Source organism: Arachis duranensis, chromosome 2 (assembly GCF_000817695.3).
Source record: "Arachis duranensis cultivar V14167 chromosome 2, aradu.V14167.gnm2.J7QH, whole genome shotgun sequence".
Lineage (NCBI taxonomy): Eukaryota > Viridiplantae > Streptophyta > Magnoliopsida > Fabales > Fabaceae > Arachis > Arachis duranensis.
In genome coordinates, this window is record NC_029773.3 from 37,693,030 (window position 1) to 37,712,174 (window position 19,145).

At 36.7% G+C, this 19,145-nt stretch overlaps 1 protein-coding gene across 1 annotated transcript; it reads right to left on the minus strand.

The window, feature by feature from the left end:
• Nucleotides 1-15,362: 15,362 nt before the first annotated feature.
• On the minus strand, nt 15,363-18,382 carry LOC107474367 (uncharacterized). Its single transcript, XM_016093990.1, has 2 exons — nt 17,137-18,382; nt 15,363-15,448 (listed from the first exon to the last, which is right to left on the minus strand). The coding sequence occupies exons 1-2, from the start codon at nt 18,380-18,382 to the stop codon at nt 15,363-15,365; spliced, it is 1,332 nt and encodes a 443-aa protein (XP_015949476.1).
• Nucleotides 18,383-19,145: the final 763 nt, after the last annotated feature.

The following is a 19,145-nucleotide window of genomic DNA, read 5'->3' on the forward strand; positions in this document are numbered from 1 at the left end:
TTCTTATTTAACTGTTGTATCTTCTCTTGAATTATTTTGGGTGCTTAGTGACTTGTTTTATTCTAGTTAGGTAATATTATTTAAATCAATGCCTATCTTTTATACCTGTATTAATTTTGCGTTGACATGAATTTACATTACCTCTCCTTACCCACACTCTCCCTAATTGTTGCAAAATTTTGCACCACTAGTATGCCATGTGCTTCTATTGTGTCCTCACTTGCATGTTGTAGCTACCATGTAATTGAGACCTCTATTATTTGGCATTAACACCCATATTTTATTTATGTTCTTATCTTTATCTCTGGGTTACTGTTCTTCTTTTTCTCTTCTTTCAGGCTGGCCACCGAAGACAGAAAAGGGGAGGAACTTCTAAAAGGGGAGACAAACAAGTTCATCTGCACAATCCTTGAAGGAAAGCATCAGTTGGAACCACTCGTCCAACTGCACATCTCCGCAAGCACTGAGGACGGTGCATTCTTTAAGTGTGGGGAGGTCGATACCGATCTCCAGGGGTTAGTTATTTCCTATTTCAACACCAATGTTTTATTTTATTTGGTAGTTCATTGTTGCACTTGCATATTTGTTTGATTTTATGCATTTAGTTACTACTTGGTTAAAATAATAAATTTCTTTTAAGACCCTATTTTTGAAAAATTTCACTAATTTAAATTAAAAAAATTAAAAAATTTTTCTATGTGTTAAAGTTGTTTGAAGTTGTATTTGGAACATGGTTTTTGAGCCAAAGAACACACAACCGTGAGATTTTGAGCTTATTTACATGGTTACATTACTTAACCATAAAATTTTTATTCTTGTGTGTTTTCCTCTCTATGATTGCAATCTTTGCTTTGTTTCAGTCTATATGTCCAATGTTTAATATATTTATATGCTTGCAAGTGATTGAGGCCATTGTTTGATTCTAGCTCACTTATCCCAAATTGGCCTACCTTTTACATCACCCTTGTTAGCCCCCTTGAGCCTTTAAATCCCCTCTTATTTTATAACCACATTACTAGCCTTAAGCAGAAAAACAAAATAAAGAAATCCCAAGTTGAATCTTTGGTTAGCTTAAGATAGAAATTGTGCATCAATTAAGTGTGGGAAAACTGTGGGAACATGGGTTAATAAGGGAATGTATCATGTTTCTAATTTATTTGAATATTGGGAATTTCGGAACCTACTCATGAAAAACCAAAATAGAAAAATAATGGAAAACCCATGTGCATTGATAAGTTATGTTTTCTTTTATGATATAAAAAAAATTATTTATGAATAAGGGGACAAAATTACCCCAATAATAAGTTTGGTAGAGAAATCAATGCACATGGAAGTAAAATCAAAATAAAATTGGTACATGAGTATGTGATAAAAAGTGGGAAAATTATGGGAAGCTAAGTATAATTTTAAAATTTTTATAGAGTATGTATATGTCAGGTGAGATCTTAGACTACTCAAGGATTCACTTCACTAGCTCACTTAGCCTTATATATACCCTTACCTTCACCTTAGCCCCATTACAACCTTGGAAAAGACCTCATGATGTTTGCATTGGTACATTAAACATTGTTGATTGGTTAGGTAAAGAACAAAGTTTAGAAAGCATGAATAGGAAAGAGTAGAATGATTGACCCTAGACACTTGAGAGTTAGAGTGATATACACTATCAGAGAGGGTTCAACGCTTGATTCTATGTTCCCTGCTTTCATAAGCTATCTTCTTACAAGTTTACTTGTCTTTTATTGTATAATTTGAATTAGTGGAATTTGATTCATATTTGTCTTGGAGAATTTATTTTCTTTTAACCAAGTAGGTAGAAGCATTCTACATTTAGTTGCATTCATAGATTGCATTGCATAAGATTCCACCACTTTAACCTTACCTTACTCTTTACCTTGGATTTAGAATGAGGACATGCTATTGTTTAAGTGTGGAGAGGTTGATAAACCCATATTTTGTGATATATTTTGTGCTTAGTTTGAGTGATTTATTCAATCCTTCACCCACTTATTCATATTAATTGCATGGTTTTACTTTCCCTTCCTTATTATGTGATGTATGTGAAAAACATGTTTCCTATGCTTTAAAATTAATTATTTTAATTACCTTTATTTCCATTCGATGCCGTGACTAGTGTGTTGAGTAGTTTCAGATCTTCTAAGGTAGGAATGACTTAAAGGATGGAAAAGGAAACATACAAAAATAGAAGGAAAGCGCAAAACGGAGTTTTGGAAAAACTGGCATCCACGCGATCGCATGGACGACGCGACCGCGTGCCAAGAGCGAAGAAGCAGCGACGCGGCCGCATGACTGACGCGACCGTGCACCTTCAGCGAATCACATACGACACGGCCGCATGACCGACGCGACCGCGTGACAAGGAAAACTCCAGATGACGCGACCGCATGACCCACGCGGACGCGTGACAGAGGCCACGCACCAGAAATTACAGAAAATGCTCCCAGCGATTTCTGATGCCCTTTTGGCCCAGATCCAAGTACAGAAAGCACAGATTAGAGATTATAAAGTGTGGAAATGCATCCATTCAAAGGGGAGTCTCGAATTTTAGTCACTTTCCATGATTTAGGTTTAGTTGGAGAGAGGTTCTCTCCTCTCTCTTTAGGATTAGGATTTAGATTTAGGATTTTATTTGCTTTAAGGATTATCTTTTTATCAGGTTCAATATTCCTTTTTCATTACTTGCTTTCTCAATTTAATTTATGAATTCTTCTATGTTATAGATTACTCTTTCGAATTAATGTTATTTGAGGTATTTCAGTTTATTGTTGCTTTCTTTTATTTATGTTACTGTTGCTTCCCATCTGAAGGCATTTTTATTCCAGTAGATTTACTTTTCCCCCATTTTGGTCTTGGTTAAGAAATCAGTAACTCAGGAGTTATCAAACTGAAACATGCTTGATAATTGCTATCTTTGCTAATTGAATTGTTCTTCAATAATCCCAATCTTTTCTCTGGAAATAAATAGGATCCGAAGATTAGACTAATTAATCCCTTGACCTTCCCTTGCCTTAGTAAGGGTTAACAAAGTGGAATTAAGATTCAATTTTCATCATCATTGATAAGGATAACTAAGACTGGACTTTCAATTTCTCATACCTTGCCGAAAGTTTATTTTACAGTCATTTATTTATTTTACTTGTCATTTATCATACTCGTTCATCATTCTCAAAACCCCCAATTTACAAACTCATAACCAATAATAAGAACATACCTCCCTGCAATTCCTTGAGAAGACAACCCGAGGTTTAAATACTTCGGTTATCAATTTATTTAGGGGTTTGTTACTTGTGACAACCAAAACGTTTGTAAGAAAGGTTGATTGCTTGGTTTAGTAACTATACTTACAGCGAGAGTTTACTATAACCTCTAAACCATCAATCTTCAGTTCTTCAGGTACTAAAACTAAAGACTAGAAAATAGCAAATTGGTTAAATGGTTTATCTGATTGCTTGGAGCTAGCGTTATGCAGAAGGTGAAAATGTGTTTTTGGATGAGATTTTTGGTGGAACACTAAACTTAGAATTCTTCATTCTCCCTAAATTTTTTTTGTGTGCAACACCAAACTTAGCTCCTTGCAATACAGATAAAACTAATTAGCCTTTTATTAAAATAAGTAGAAAAGAAAACTACCTCAGGTTGGGTTACCTCCCAACAAGCACTTCTTTATTGTCACTAGCTTGACATCTTTCATTCTTGCTCAATTCAGGTTCTGAACCTCCTTTTCTTTGTCCCATTGGCCTCCCAAATAATGCTTTGCCCTGTGACCATTTGCTGTGAAATGACTTTTTGTTACTTCATCTAGCAATTCAAGGCGTCCATAAGGAAAAACCTTCGTCACCAAGTATGGACCAGTCCATTTGGATTTGAGCTTGCCAGGGAAAACATTAAGCTTGGTGTTATATAAGAGTACTTACTGTCCTGGTTTGAACTCCTTCTTTGAGATCTTCTTGTCATGCCACCTATTTGCTTTTTCCTTGTATATCTTAGCACTTTCATAAGCTTCTAGCCTAAACTCATCCAACTCATTTAGTTGTAGCAGCTTCTTCTCCCCTGCTGCTTGAGAATCAAGGTTGAGAAGTTTAGTGGCCCAAAACGTTTTATGTTCAAGCTCTACAGGGAGGTGACAAGATTTGCCATATAACAGCTGAAAAGGGGACTTCCCAATGGGAGTTTTGAATGCTGTCTTATATGCCTAAAGTGCGTCTTCTAGTTTTCTGGCCCAATCTTTCCTGGTTGCTCCCACAGTCTTCTCCAAAATCCTCTTCAACTCTCTATCTGCAAGCTCTATTTGGCCATTGGTCTGTGGGTGATATGGTGTGGCTACTTTATGCATCACCCCATATTTGTAAAGTAGTTTCTCCATCTGTTTATTGCAGAAATGGCTGCCACCATCACTGACCAGACCCTTAGGTACTCTATACTTGGTGAATATGTGCTTCTTTAGGAATTGAAGGACAACTTGTGCATCACACGTGGTTGTAGCTATAGCTTTCACCCACTTTGAGACATACTCCACTGCTACAAGTATGTATTTGAAAGAGTATGAAGGAGGAAAAGGGCCCATGAAATCAATGCCCCATAAATCAAAGAGTTCTACCTCTAGGATGTAGTTCTGAGGCATCTCACTCCTTTTTGTTAATCCTCCACCCCTTTGGCACTCATTACACTGATGAATAAACTCTCTAGCATCCTTAAATATGGTAGGCCAATAAAATCCGCTTTGAAGTACCTTGGTTGCTGTTCTTTTTGGCCCAAAATATCCACCATAAGCTGAACCATGACAGTGCCACAATATGCTTCTCACCTCACTTTCAGGAACACATTTCCTTATCATCCCATCTGAGCATCTTCTGAATAAGAATAGTTCTTCCCATAGGAATTTTTTTGCTTCATTAAGTAGCTTTTTCACTTGTTGCTTGGTGAATTTCTTGGGAATCTTTCTTCCAACCTTATAGTTTGCAATGTCTGCGAATCAAGGGGCTTGTTGAATCTGTAAGAGGTGTTCTCTGGAAAGCTTTCATTCACTGGATGTGAGGCTTCTTGAATTGTTTCTTATGGGAATATTGATAGATGATCAGCAACTTGGTTCTCACTGCCCTTCCTGTCCTTTATTTCAATGTCAAAATTCTTGTAGAAGCAATATCCATCTGATAAGTCTTGGTTTAGCATCCTGTTTTAACATCAAATACTTAAGGGCAACAGGTCAGTATAAACTATAATTTTGGATCCAATCAAGAATGATCTAAACTTATCAAATGTATAGACCACAACCAATAATTTCTTCTCTGTTGTGGTGTAATTTTTTTGAGCTTCATTCAATATTTTGCTTGCATAATAGATGACATGATGCAAGTTTTCCTTCCATTGTCCCAACACAGCACCAATTGCAATGCCACTTGCATCACACATGAGTTCAAAGGGTAATCCCTAATCTGGGGGTGTAATAATTGGTGCAGTGGTGAGTCTGGTTTTTAAAGTGTCAAAGGCATGCTGGCAGCTTTCATAAAAAACAAAAGGATTATCAACCATCAACAAGTTGCTTAATGGTTTGGCTATTTTTGAAAAATCCTTGATAAATCTTCTATAAAATCCAGCATGTCCTAAGAAACTTCTAACCGCTTTCACATTAGTTGGTGGAGGGAGTTTCTCTATGATTTCTACCTTTGCCTTGTCAACTTCTATCCCTTTTCTTGAAACTTTGTGGCCAAGAACAATCCTTCAGGTACCATAAAATGGCATTTTTTCTAATTTAAAACCAAATTGATTTCTTGGCACCGTTTCAAGACAAGGGTAAGATGATACAAGCAAGTACTAAAAGTGTCACCAAAAACAGAGAAATCATCCATGAAAACTTCAATAAAATTTTCTACCATATCTGAGAAGATTGATAGCATGCATCTTTGAAATGTTGCTGGAGCATTACACAATCCAAAAGGCATCCTTCTGTATGCGAAAACTCCAAAGGGACAGGTGAAAGATGTCTTCTCTTGATCCGTGGGATCAACTATTATTTAATTGTAGCCAGAATACCCATCAAGGAAGCAGTAGTATGCATGACCAGCTAGCCTCTCAAGCATTTGGTTAATGAAAGGGAGAGGAAAGTGATCTTTGCGTGTGGCATCATTCAGCCTCCTATAGTCAATACACATCCTCCATCCTGTCACAGTTCTTGTGGGAATGAGCTCATTCTTCTCATTAACAATAATTGTCATCCCACATTTCTTTGGTACCACTTGAACTGGGCTTATCCATGAACTGTCAGAGATAGGATAGATAATCCCTGCATTCCATTCAGTATGGGATTTAGCCTCCTTTGAGGTTGAGCCACTGATAAACCCTATTTTTCGGGTTTATATTGTGTTGAATTTAGAGTATTTTGATAACCTTTTCTCACATTTAGCCAATGAATTAGCATGGTTTTGTTATCTCTCCCGTATTTATGCTTGAATGTAAAAACATGCTTTTTAAGCCTTCACTTTGGTAATTTTAATTCATCCTAGATTCCGTAAGATATCTTGATGTGTTTGCTAGTAATCTCAGGTTAAAATAGGCTAGGCATGGATCAAAGGAGCCTTGTGGGCCCAATCTAACTCATTTCTGATGCTATTTAAGCCAAGGATTGAAGAGGGATGAGATATCTAGTTACCATTAGTTTAGTTTAGCTTAGTTTAGTAGTTAGAGTTAGTTTCTAGAGAGAGAAGCTCTCACTTCTCTCTAGAATTAGGATTAGGTTTAGATTAGAACTTCTAGATTTAGGTTTTAATTCATGTTCTCTTCTACATCTTCTTCTCAATTCTTTGTTGTTGCATTTATGATTCCTCTATTCTTTTGTTGTAATCCCTTCCACTTTGTTTCTATGATTTGTTGTAGATCTACTTTTGTTTCTTCTATTCTCTTTAAATTCAATTAGATGTAATTCATAATAATTGTGTTCCTTTTGATTGTTGTTGTTAATTCATTTCAATAATTGTTGTTAGATTCTATCCTTGTTGTAGATTTCATGTGCTTTCCTTTTATTGCCTTCCAAGTGTTTGATGAAATGCTTGGTTGGATTTTTGTATAAATTTTGTTCCTCTTGGCCTAGGTAGAGTAATTAGTGACTCTTGAGTTATCTAATTCCTTTGTTGATTGATAATTAGAAGTTGCTAATTGATTTGAATGCCTCTAAAGCTAGTCTTTCCTTTAGGAGTTGATTAGGACTTGAGGAATCAAATTGATTCATCCACTTGACTTTCCTCCATGGTTAGAGGTTAACTAAGTGGGAACAATGAACAATTCTCATCATAATTGAAAAGGATAACTAGGATAGAACTTCTAGTTCTCACATCTTGCCAAGAGCATTGTTAGTTGTTAGTTTATTTTCTTTGCCATTTATATTTCTTGTCTAAAATATCAAAAACCCCAAACATACCTCATAACCAATAGCAAGGCACTTTATTGTAATTCCTAGGGAGAACGACCCGAGGTTTAATACTTTGGTTTATAGATTTTAGGGGTTCGTTACTTGTGACAAACAATCTTTTGTATGAGAGGATTATTGCTTGGTTTAGAAACTATACTTCGACGAGATTTCATTTGTGAAATTCTATACCATCAAAAATCCAATGATCAAAATGGCGCCATTGCCGGGGATTTTTGCAATGGTGTTTTGTTATTGGTTATTGTATATATGTGAATAGTGTGAATATATTTGCTTTTGTTAGCTCTTGCTAGTTTTAGGATTTAATTTGCTTGCTTCTTATTTGATTTTGTTTCCATTTTCCTCTTGCTATCATGAATTCTCACCTTGGCTATGAGTTTGGTTATCAACTATGTTGTAAGAAATGAGAGCTTCAATGAGGATGTGTATCAAGGATGGGATAATCAAAGGTGGGAGGAGCCATATGCATATGATCAATCTTCATGGAAACAACCTCCACCAATAGACTATGAACAAGAGCCATTCTTTGATGCATATCAATCCAATGGCTATGGTGAACCTCCTTGTGACGTTCAAGAACCACCACCATATGCCTATGAATCATATCCTCAACATGAACCTCAACCACACTCACAAGCCTCTTTTCACCAAATACCTTCACATGACCCTAATCCATATCCACCATACCAACCACCTTTTGAGCCATATGAGCCCTATATTGAACCACCACAATTCCAACTTCAATACTCCCAAGAACCACCTCAATACACACCACCACCTTACCAAGAAGAACCACCTTCCTATAATGAACCCTTTCTCCAAGACAATGAACCCTTTCTCCAAGAAAATGAACCCTCTTATCCACTCCAATCCTCAATGGATAAAATCTTTAGCCTTATACTTCAAGGGCAAGGAGAAATGCAAAGGGAGATACTAGAATTTGTAGCTACCATAACCAAGGTAGTAAGCCTATTATCAAAGAACTCCCAATGGTCACATGTGGAGAATTAATTGAAGAGCATAGCATGAAGGAGAGATTAGAAACTCCAGTGGAGAAGAAGGAATGCTATGTTGTACTAGAACAATTGGAGAAGCCTATGATCATTGAAGAAAAGGAAGAAGTGGTTGAAGACATAGGAGATGCGGAACCTCCATGGGAAGCTAAAATCATAGAGATTTCCTCCAAGAAGATTGAATTTGATGTTAAAGAGGAATGTGCAAAACCTCCAAAACAAATTTTGAATGAAGACTTGGAGAGAATGAAGCAAGAATTGAGTTCTCTTGGTGATGAAGATCATGCATCCAATTTTCTTGGTGAAGAATCCTTTGAATTTGAAGAACCTTCTCCCAATGAATTTGAAAGTGATGTGGGGGTAGATTTCTCTCGTCCTCCAATTTATGACGTGAGTGATGGAGAAGAGTTAGATGAAGTAGATGAACAAAAGATTGAAAATGAAGAAGTTTATGAAGAGGTGGAGATTGACAAGGAAGCAAACAAGGGAGTAGAGCTTGCAAGGACATTGGAGATACCTCTCCCCAAGCCACCATGATAAACCACTATTTTATGGTTTATCTTATGCTCAATTGAGTAGTTTTTATCAACTCTTTACTCACTTATTCATACAATTTGAATGTTTTATATTTTCCTTCCTGATTTTGTGCTATGATTGAAAACATGCTTCTTTGATCTTATATTTGCTTATTATTAGTCCTCTCTATTACCATTAGATGCCTTGATATGTGTGTTAAGTGTTTTCAGATATTATAGGGAAGGAAGGGCTTGGAGGATGAAAAGGAAGCATGCAAAAGTGGAAGGAATACAAGAAGTTGAAGAAGTTGTTAAGCTGTCCAGCCTGACCACTTCTCACTCAAATGGCTATAACTTTAGCTAAAGAGGTCCAAACGACGCGGTTCCAGTTGCGTTGGAAAGCTAACATTCGGGCCTTCGATTTGATATATAATATACCATAGTTGCTCTGACGCTAGGCGACACGAACGCGTGATCTACGCGGATGCGTCGCATCTGCGAACTTCAATCCGCGCGGCCGCGTGGGCGACGCCTCCGCGTCACTTGGCTGCGATTTGTACGGACCAGAAAGCGCTGGAAGTGACTTCTGGGCTATCTCTAACCCAGTTTTCAGCCCAGAACACACAGATTAGAGGCTATAAAGTAGGGAAATGCATCCATTCATAATCATGCTCTCATAATTCATAATTTTAGTTTTAGATGTAGTTTTTAGAGAGAGAGGTTCTCTCCTCTCTCTTAGGATTTAGGATTAGAATTTCTCTTAAAGGATTTAGGATTTATTATTATTTCAACTTATAATTCTTCTGAGCTCCAGGTTTAATATTTCTTTATTTTGACTTCTCTTATTTTTAATATATGTTGTCAATTTGGCTTAATGACATTCATGTTATGATTTTCTTAATAAATATTATTTGAGGTATTTTCAGATCTATGATTTGTTTCTTTTATTTATAATATAAATAATTTGGATTACCTTCATAGTTAGAGGTTAACAAAGTGGGAGAAAAATCCAATTCTCATCACAATTGATAAGGATAGGACTTCCAGTTCTTGTACCTTACCAAAGGTTTATTTTCCAATTATTATTATTTTATTTTACTTGTCATTCAACTAACCTTTTACCTTAATCCAAAACCCCAAAACACACTTTTTCATAACCAATAATAAGAACATGCCTCCCTGCAATTCCTTGAGAAGACGACCCGAGGTTTAAATACTCGGTTATCAATTTTAAAGGGGTTTGTTACTTGTGACAACCAAAACTTTTGTACGAAGGGATTTCTGTTAGTTTAGAAGCTATATCTACAACGTGAATATTTTTATAAATTCTTTACTAGCGAAAATCCTAACGTCACACCACCATCCATTCTTTCATTCAAGTGGGTAAAATCCTTATACTCAAGCTTTATTATTCCCCTTGAATATGATTTTCTTGAAACAGATGGTCAACTTAGACATATTTGTGGCTTTAAGAGTAAAAAGGAGATGGTTAGTGGTTGGAAATGCCACTCTAGGTTCACCATGGTTACATGTTCAAAGCTTAATAGCAAGAGTTGGTGTAGAACTAGATTGCTTGGGTCTAGGATGATGTTTGGTCATTTCTTTGAGAATTCACTTTGCTCACCACCCACATGGACTAATGATAATCAACTTGGAGATGGGTGTGAAAACAAAATATGGGATCCGAGAACACATGAGGATCAACTTTGGGAGCCCATGGTTTGTGAAGAACTCCACCCAAGCTTGGATTTATTGATCTTGAATGATAGAGCTTATTGGAAGTCCAAGCATTAGTGGAAGTTCCAAGATGAGTACAAGCACAAGCCACCTTGATGAGGAGCTCCCCATAAGTCCAACTTAAGGACAATAAACAAAAGTGCTAGGTGGGAGACACCCCACCATGGTAACTTCTTTTCATTTTCTCTTTTTGTACATATTGGTAAAAGTAGTTTAATTTTATGTTTTGATTAGTTTGTTGAGTTTAATTAGTATTTTATCATGTTAAATAAGGTTTTAGGGTGTTTTGGTAGCTGTTTGGAGGTTGGAATGCTTGGATTGGTGCAAAAACATAGAAAAATTTTTTTGAAAAACAGAGCACCATCCACGCGTATGCGCATTGCACACGTACGCGTGCATTAAGCATTTTCACCAACCCACGCGGACACGCAGTGCACGCGTATGTGTGGATTGAGAAGTTTTACCTTCCATACAATGACCCGAGAGTTGTGCCTACGCCGCGCCAATGTTGTGCCTTTGGCACAACCCCACTCGTGCGTACGCGCACATGACGCGTGCGCACCACTCTCGAAATAAACCATCAACGCGGATGCGTCATGTACGCGTATGCGTTGCATCCATTGCACCACCATCCGCGTGCGCGCGCCATGCGTGCGTACGCGCAGATGTCCTTCCTTCACTACAATTCTTTTCTTCTCCTCTTTCCATTTCTTTCCTTCCCCTTCCTTCCTCCCTTCTTCCACCCCTCATCCAACACTCCCAAACACCATTGATCACCATTTATTTTAGTTAGTTAATTAGTTAGTTAGTTAGTCAATTAGTTAGTTAGTTAGTTGATTAGTTAGTTAGTTTAGTTTTCATTTCATTTTCTCTTTTTTATTGTAAGTGTTGGATTGTTATTCTTGTTTACCACTAATTGCTGCTGAGTATTAAAAAGGGATGTTTTCTTAACATCACTATGTTTATAATATTTATTGGATTCTATTGTTGAGGTTATATTTTGCTACTTGGTTTTGAATTCTTCATGCTTACCTTTTAAGAATACCAAGTGATGAGAATTACCCTCGAGTTTGTAACTCTTCTTGAATTACATGATTTGGCCACTATGTGATTTGAGCCTTATTCTGTGATTAGGCAATTTCTTGATGGATGTTGTGCATTTACCTTAATGCATTGTATTTCAAAATCATATTCATCCATATGCTTTAGCTTGAATGCTTTCATGCTTTTTTAATGCTTGTTTTACCTTACAAGTTCACTTAGAGCATCTCCAGCACACTAGGATAAGTGAAGTGCATGCTTCTTTTGTGACATCGCCTTTTTATGCTAATGTGTGTTCTAAAAGGCGCCTAATTTAGAATTTACACACCTAATATTTCTTAATGTCACACTAATTCACTCATTCAATTCTAGTGATTATTACCTCATTCCAACAATGTATGCTTCCTTGCCTTTACATTTATTTTTGTTTTTCATGATGAATGCACCACAAGCAAAAAATGGAAGCAAGACTAAGAACACGCAACACCAGTTGACCTACCAACTGAAGGTAGCAATCCGGAGAGTCGCCGTACCCCCTTGCTCATCTTTGAGTGCACCGAGGACGGTGCAAACTTTTAAGTGTGGGGAGGTCGTCTGACCGGTCGGCGATTTTGGGTGGCAAATTTCTAATCTCAACACTTTTGCATTTCATTTTAGGTTTTTAGGATTTTTTTATTTGCGTTTTTCCTATTTTTGCATATATATACACAATAAGCTTAGTCAAAATAATGAAAATTTTCAAGATTTCTATCTATAGGGCACCTCAATTGATTTGAGTGAAAACTTTTCATAGAACTTGCTTGAATTATATATTTTGTGGATCATGTTTTTGAGCTAAGAATACAAGCAAGTGAGATTTGAGCTTAATGGTGTGGTTACATCTTATAACCACTTATTTTTCCTTCTTGTGTGCATTATTCTCTTTCTATGATTGTAATCTTTGATTTTTTTATTCTTTATGTCCGTTATTTTGTGTATTCATGCATTTATATGATTGAGGCCATCATTTCATTAGCTCACTTACACATATAGCCTACCTTTTATCTTCCTTTGTTAGCCAAATTTGAGCCTACACTTAACCCACCTGTTCTTAATTTAGCACATTACAAGCCTTAAAGCGAAAAATAATAAAAGTCTTTATTTGGATCTTTGATTAGCTTAGGCTAGTGTGTGTGAGTGTCATTCAAGTGTGGGAAAACTTGGGACATTGGTTGGGAAAAAGGGTAGTTTTGTATTTTTATTGGAAATATTGGGAATTGGGTACATACTCATGTATTAATTAAAATGTATAGACCTTATGCATTGATGTTCTTGTATGAAGCTTGAAAGAAAGAAAAATAAAAAATGAGAAAAAAATAAAAGAAAAAAAAGAAAAAATATAATAATTGTGAAAAAAAAAGAAAAAAATAGAAAGAAAAAGAAGAAAAAGAAAGAAATAAAAAGGGGACAAAATGCCCTAAAGTAAAGTGAAGCTCAATAAAATCAATGCATAAGTATTGTGAAACGAAAAAAAAATGCATGAGTATGTGAAAAAGTAAAAAATGGGTAGTTAGGTTAGAACTTAATTGTATAGGATGTCATAGGTTAGGTGGGAAGTTTAAGCTTATCAAAGATTCAAATTTCAAGCTCACTTGACCAAATATGCATCCTACCTTGACCCTAACCCCATTACAACCTAAAGAAAAGACCTCATGATAGATGTATGCATGCATGAAATATATATTGATTGTTAGAAGAAGAACAAATCTTGGAAAGCATGATTAGGGGAGAATTGAGAGAATCAACCCTAAACACTTAAGCGAATAGAGTACAAATACATCCGGTGAGGGTTTGATGCTCAATTACATGTTTTTCACCACTATCATCTATATTCATGCAAGTCTATGACTCTTTTTGATAATCCAATGCAATTATATTCATGCAAGTCTATGACTCTTTTTGATAATCCAATGCAATTGTGGTTTGGACTTGATTCCTATTGCCCTAGCTCTTGTGCTTACGCATGTTTTCTTCGGAATTGATTTGTTTGGACCAAGTATTTTCATTCGCTTTAGGTAGTTGCATTTAGATAGGTTCATGTAGTTTAGTTGCATTTAATAAATGTCATACCCCTTAGTTCCTTCTTATTTTAACATGAGGACATGCTACGGTTTAAGTGTGGGGAGGTTGATAAACCCCATTTTTCGGGTTTATATTGTGTTGAATTTAAAGTATTTTGATAACATTTTCTCACATTTAGCCAATGAATTAGCATGGTTTTGTTATCTCTCCTGTATTTGTGCTTGAATGTAAAAACATGCTTTTTAAGCCTTCACTTTGGTAATTTTAATTCATCCTTGATTCCATAAGATGCCTTGATGTGATTGCTAGTAATCTCAGGTTAAAATAGGCTAGGCATGGATCAAAGGAGCAAGGAAGGAAGCATGCAAGTGGAGAGAAGCACAAAAAGCCAAAGAACTAATCTCGTCCAAGGACGCACACGCGCACCAGGCGCTCGCACGCACATTACAATATTGGCCAGCGATGCGTACACGTACCGTGCGCGTCCGCGCTGAAGGCCGCACGTGATTTTTAAATAAAACTCGTGCCCAGCGATTTCTGGGAAGCCTTGTGGGCCCAATCCAACTCATTTCTGATGCTATTTAAGCCAAGGATTGAAGAGGGATAAGACATCTAGTTACCATTAGTTTAGCTTAGCTTAGTTTAGTAGTTAGAGTTAGTTTCTAGAGAGAGAAGCTCTCACTTCTCTCTAGAATTAGGATTAGATTTAGATTAGAACTTCTAGATCTAGGTTTTAATTCATGTTCTCTTCTACTTCTTCTTCTCAGTTCTTTGTTGTTGCATTTATGATTCCTCTATTCTTTTGTTGTAATTGACACGACTCTCAAGGGTGTATTGGTAAATAGTCTCTTTAGTAAAACCGCGTTGTAAGTATAGCTCTACCAACAACAATCCTCGGGAGGTCAAATTTAGAATAGGGATTTGGTTGTCACAAGTTCAACCCCAATAGAAATAACCGAAGTATTCAAACCTCGGGTCGTCTCACAAGGAATGGGCAAACATGTGCTTCGACATTGGTTAGAAATCCGGGGTTGTGAGTTATGAGCATGAAAATAAATGGAAATCTTAACAAGCAAATAATCTTAAATTGCGATAAACTAATTCAACTATCTAAGCAAACTTGAGCAACTCCAATGAACAAGCAATATTCTACTAAATTCTACTTTAAACCAAGCAAGTAACTATAACTAAGGCAATTGAATTGGAAAATTGGTTTTCAAATATGAATAATAAAAACAACTCTTGGCTAGGCATGGGAATTGGAATCACAATCCTTGTCCAACAACTATATCTTGACAATTATGAGAAACCAAGCTCATTAAGTCTACCCTCAACGTCTTAAGTATGTGATATCTACCCCTAGACTTAAAGTACGTCAAATGGCTTTGGTCACATCAACCCATAAGTCCTAACCTACCTACTAATTAGATTAGTAGTGGGTTGGCGTTAATGAGTATCAAATTGACCACCAAGGGCTCCCAGATCATCAAATCCATGAGACCCAATGACTCAAATTCACCCAATTCCCTTGACCTAGGCCAAGAGTGGAAAAGACTACTCCATACTCAAAGTAAACAATTCAGCGAACACTTGGTAAGCATTAACAAAAGACATGTTCAAATTAGCAATTAAATTGAAATCTACAAGTACCCACTAACAATTATCAACATACAGTCAAGCAATTAACAAGGCTAAACATGGAATTCATCAATGTAATATCAACAAGTCAAGATTCACAACATTCATGAAATGGGTATGAAATGACAAGTGACAAGAATCATAAAACTATCATTAGATGCAAGGAAGATTATAACAAGAAATTCAAATTGAACAATAAAACTGGTAATTAACAAAATCCAATTCACAAATCAACAAGGGAAGATCAAATGGAAACTAGATCTAGAGAGGAACAAGGGTTTCTCTCTCTAGAATAACCAAAAAAACAAAAAAACTAGCTAAAATTGTGTCCTAATGCCAAAATGAGTGATCCCCCCTTCCCCCTAGCATCCTTGGGTCTTTTCCATGCAGAAACAGCTTGAAATTGGGCCTCCTTGGCCTCAGAAATTGCCAAGCACGATTTCCCTTAATGAGGTCACGTGCAGCTTCCCACGCGTGCGCGCGCGCTGATTGCTTTTTTTTATCCACGCGTGCGCGCCAGTTGTGCGTGCGCGTCGATAGGAATCTTCCAGTCTGCGCGGATGCGTCCATCCTTGCGCGCCGCTCCAGCCAATCCTATCCACGCGTACGCGTGGAGTGCGTGGATGCGCCGATGCTGCTGCTCCTAAGACTCCAATTCTTTATGTTCCTCCCCTTTTTTACATGCTTTCTCCCTCTCTTCTAAGTCATTCCTACCCTATAATTCCTGAAATTACTCAACAAATACATCACGGCATTGAATGACAATAGAAGAGGATTAAAATATGGCAATTTTAAGGCAAAATAAGCATGTTTTTCATCATGGAGCAATATTGGGAAGTAAACACAAAACCATGCATTTCTTGCGAATAAGTGTGAGAAATATTGATAAAATCCTCGAAAATAAGCACAAGATAAACCACGAAATCGGGGTCAGTAATCCCTTCCACTTTGTTTCTATACTTTGTTGTAGATCTACTTTTTTTCTTCTATTCTCTTTCAATTCAATTAGATGTAATTCATAATAATTGTGTTCCTTTTTATTATTGTTGTTAATTCATTTCAATAATTGTTGTTAGATTATATCCTTGTTGTAGATTTCATGTGCTTTCTTTTTATTGCCTTCCAAGTGTTTGATGAAATGCTTGGTTGGATTTTTGTATAGATTTTGTTCCTCTTGGCCTAGGTAGAGTAATTAGTGACTCTTGAGTTATCTAATTCCTTTGTTGATTGATAATTAGAAGTTGCTAATCGATTTGAATGCCTCTAAAGCTAGTCTTTCCTTTAGGAGTTGATTAGGACTTGAGGAATCAAATAGATTCATCCACTTGACTTTCCTCCATGGTTAGAGGTTAACTAAGTGGGAGCAATGAAGAATTCTCATCATAATTGATAAGGATAACTAGGATAGAACTTCTAGTTCTCACATCTTGCCAAGAGCCTTGTTAGTTGTTAGTTTATTTTCTTTGCCATTTATATTTCTTGTCAAAAATCTCAAAAACACCAAACATACCTCATAACCAATAGCAAGGCACTTTATTATAATTCCTAGGGAGAACGACCCGAGGTTTACTACTTCGGTTTATAAATTTTAGGGGTTTGTTACTTGTGACCAGCAATCTTTTGTATGAGAGGATTATTGCTTGGTTTAGAAACTATACTTCGACAAGATTTCATTTGTGAAATTATATACCATCAAAAATCCAATCATCAACCACTGGTTTGGAATTGTCTTCCAAGAGGATCTTATGCACGCAAACTGCAAAACTAATACCCTTTAAGTCATCAATAGTCCATCCTAATGCATCTTTGTGAGCCTTTAGTACATTAGGGAGCTTTCCTTCTTCTTCTTCAGTCAGGGAAGAGTTGATGATCACTTGAAAGCTATTTGCTATGCCAAGGAATGCATATTTGAGATGAATAGGGAGAGGCTTCAAGTCTTGTTTTGGCACTTCTTCCTTCTTGTCTTGTTTCACCTCTTTCTCACTGGAAATTTCAGCTACTTGTGCTTCCATTGTCTCCTGATCTTCTTCCCTTTCTTCTTCTTGTTGCTCATGATGATTGGCTTCTAACATTTCTTCCACCAAACTTTCTATTATATCTACTCTCATGTAATCTTCTTGCTTAGAGGGATGTTGCATTGCTTTGAAAACATCGATGATCATTTGCTCATTCTGTACCCTGAAGATCCTTTCTCCCTTCTCCACATCAATAATAGCTCTTGCTGTGGCTAAAAATGGCCTTTCCAAAATGATTGAATTGTTTTCTTCCTCTTCTGTGTCCAAAATTACAAAGTCTGCTGGGAAAATAAACTCTCCAACCTTCACCAATAGATTTTCCATAATGCCATTGGGTGTCTTGATTGATCTGTCGGCCATTACCAAAGACATCCTGGTAGGTTTGAGTTCTTCTATGGCAAGCTTTCTCATCAATGATAGGGGCATAAAATTGATACTAGCACCAAGATCACAGAGAGCTTTGTCTAAGGTCATCTTACCTATGGTACATGAAACTACAAAACTCCCTGGATCTTTAAGATTTGGTGCACTGCATTCTTCAGTGAGAAGCACTGTTTCCTTTTCATGCCAACTTCTCTTTTTATTGATAAGTTCTTTTAAGAACTTTGCATATAGAGGCATCTGCTCTAATGCCTCAGCCAATGGAATATTAATCTCCAATTTCTTGAAGACTTCAAAGAATTTGGAGAAGTGTTGATCATTAGTCTCCTTGTTGAACCTTTGAGGGTATGGCAAGGGAGATGTGGAAGTCTTCTCATCTTGCTTCTGTCCTTGAGATGGTCCTTCTATTTCTTCCTTCCCTTTCCTTAAGTTTTGTGGCTGGTCATCCTTCTCTTTGAGCTTCTCTGAAGTTTGCTTGCTTGCTGTCACTTCTTTGTTGTTGGCTTCCTCTTCCTCTGTTGGCTTTTTGTTGCTTTCCATAGGCTTCTTGATTGCCTCCTTGTCATTTACCAAGGTTTTTCCACTCCTTAGCTGTATAGCTTTGCATTCTTCTTTAGGATTTGGAATGGTGTCACTTGGGAGTGAGCTTGATGGCCTTTCAATCACAGCTTACTTGGAAAGCTGTCCAATCTGCCTTATATGTTTCTTATGGAAGCTTCATTGTTCTTGTTTGTAAGTTCTTGCTGTTTCATCATTTTTTCCATCAATATCTCCAAATTGGAGATTCTTTGAGAGTCTTGTGGGATTTTTGGTTGGTTGTGAGCTGGTGAGGGTGGGTGATAGTTGTTTTGGTTGGTGGTTTGGTTATTGGATGGATAATGGTTAGAATTTGGGTAATTGTTTTAGGGTTTTCTATATGGATTTTGGTTATTGTTCTGTTGGTTGTTTCTTGAGTTGTTTTGGTTTGAATTTCTTTGCCATGGCTGTTGATTTTGATGGTGGTTATCATAAACTTCACTTGATCTAGAACCTTGGTTGTGCACATATTGAATTTGTTCCTACTACTGATCTTCTTGGATCTCTTCATTCAGCCCCCATGTGGTTGATGGTTAGCTTGTATTCACTGCTGCAACTTGGAGGCTATTGATGAGCGGATATTTTATACGCTTTTTGGGGGGTAATTTTATGTAGATTTTAGTATGTTTTAGTAAATTTTTAGTAGATTTTTATTAGTTTTTAGGCAAAAATCATATTTTTGGACTTTACTATGAGTTTGTGTATTTTTTTATGATTTCAGGTATTT

Excerpts from the sequence above, each read along its gene's own strand:
- LOC107474367 (XM_016093990.1), bottom strand. The coding sequence starts at position 18,382 with ATGGAAAGCAACAAAAAGCCAACAGAGGAAGAGGAAGCCAACAACAAA. Across the intron at positions 15,449-17,136 it reads TGATGATTGGATTTTTGATG|ATTTCAATTTAATTGCTAAT; the intron begins GTATATAATTTC and ends GGGTACTTGTAG.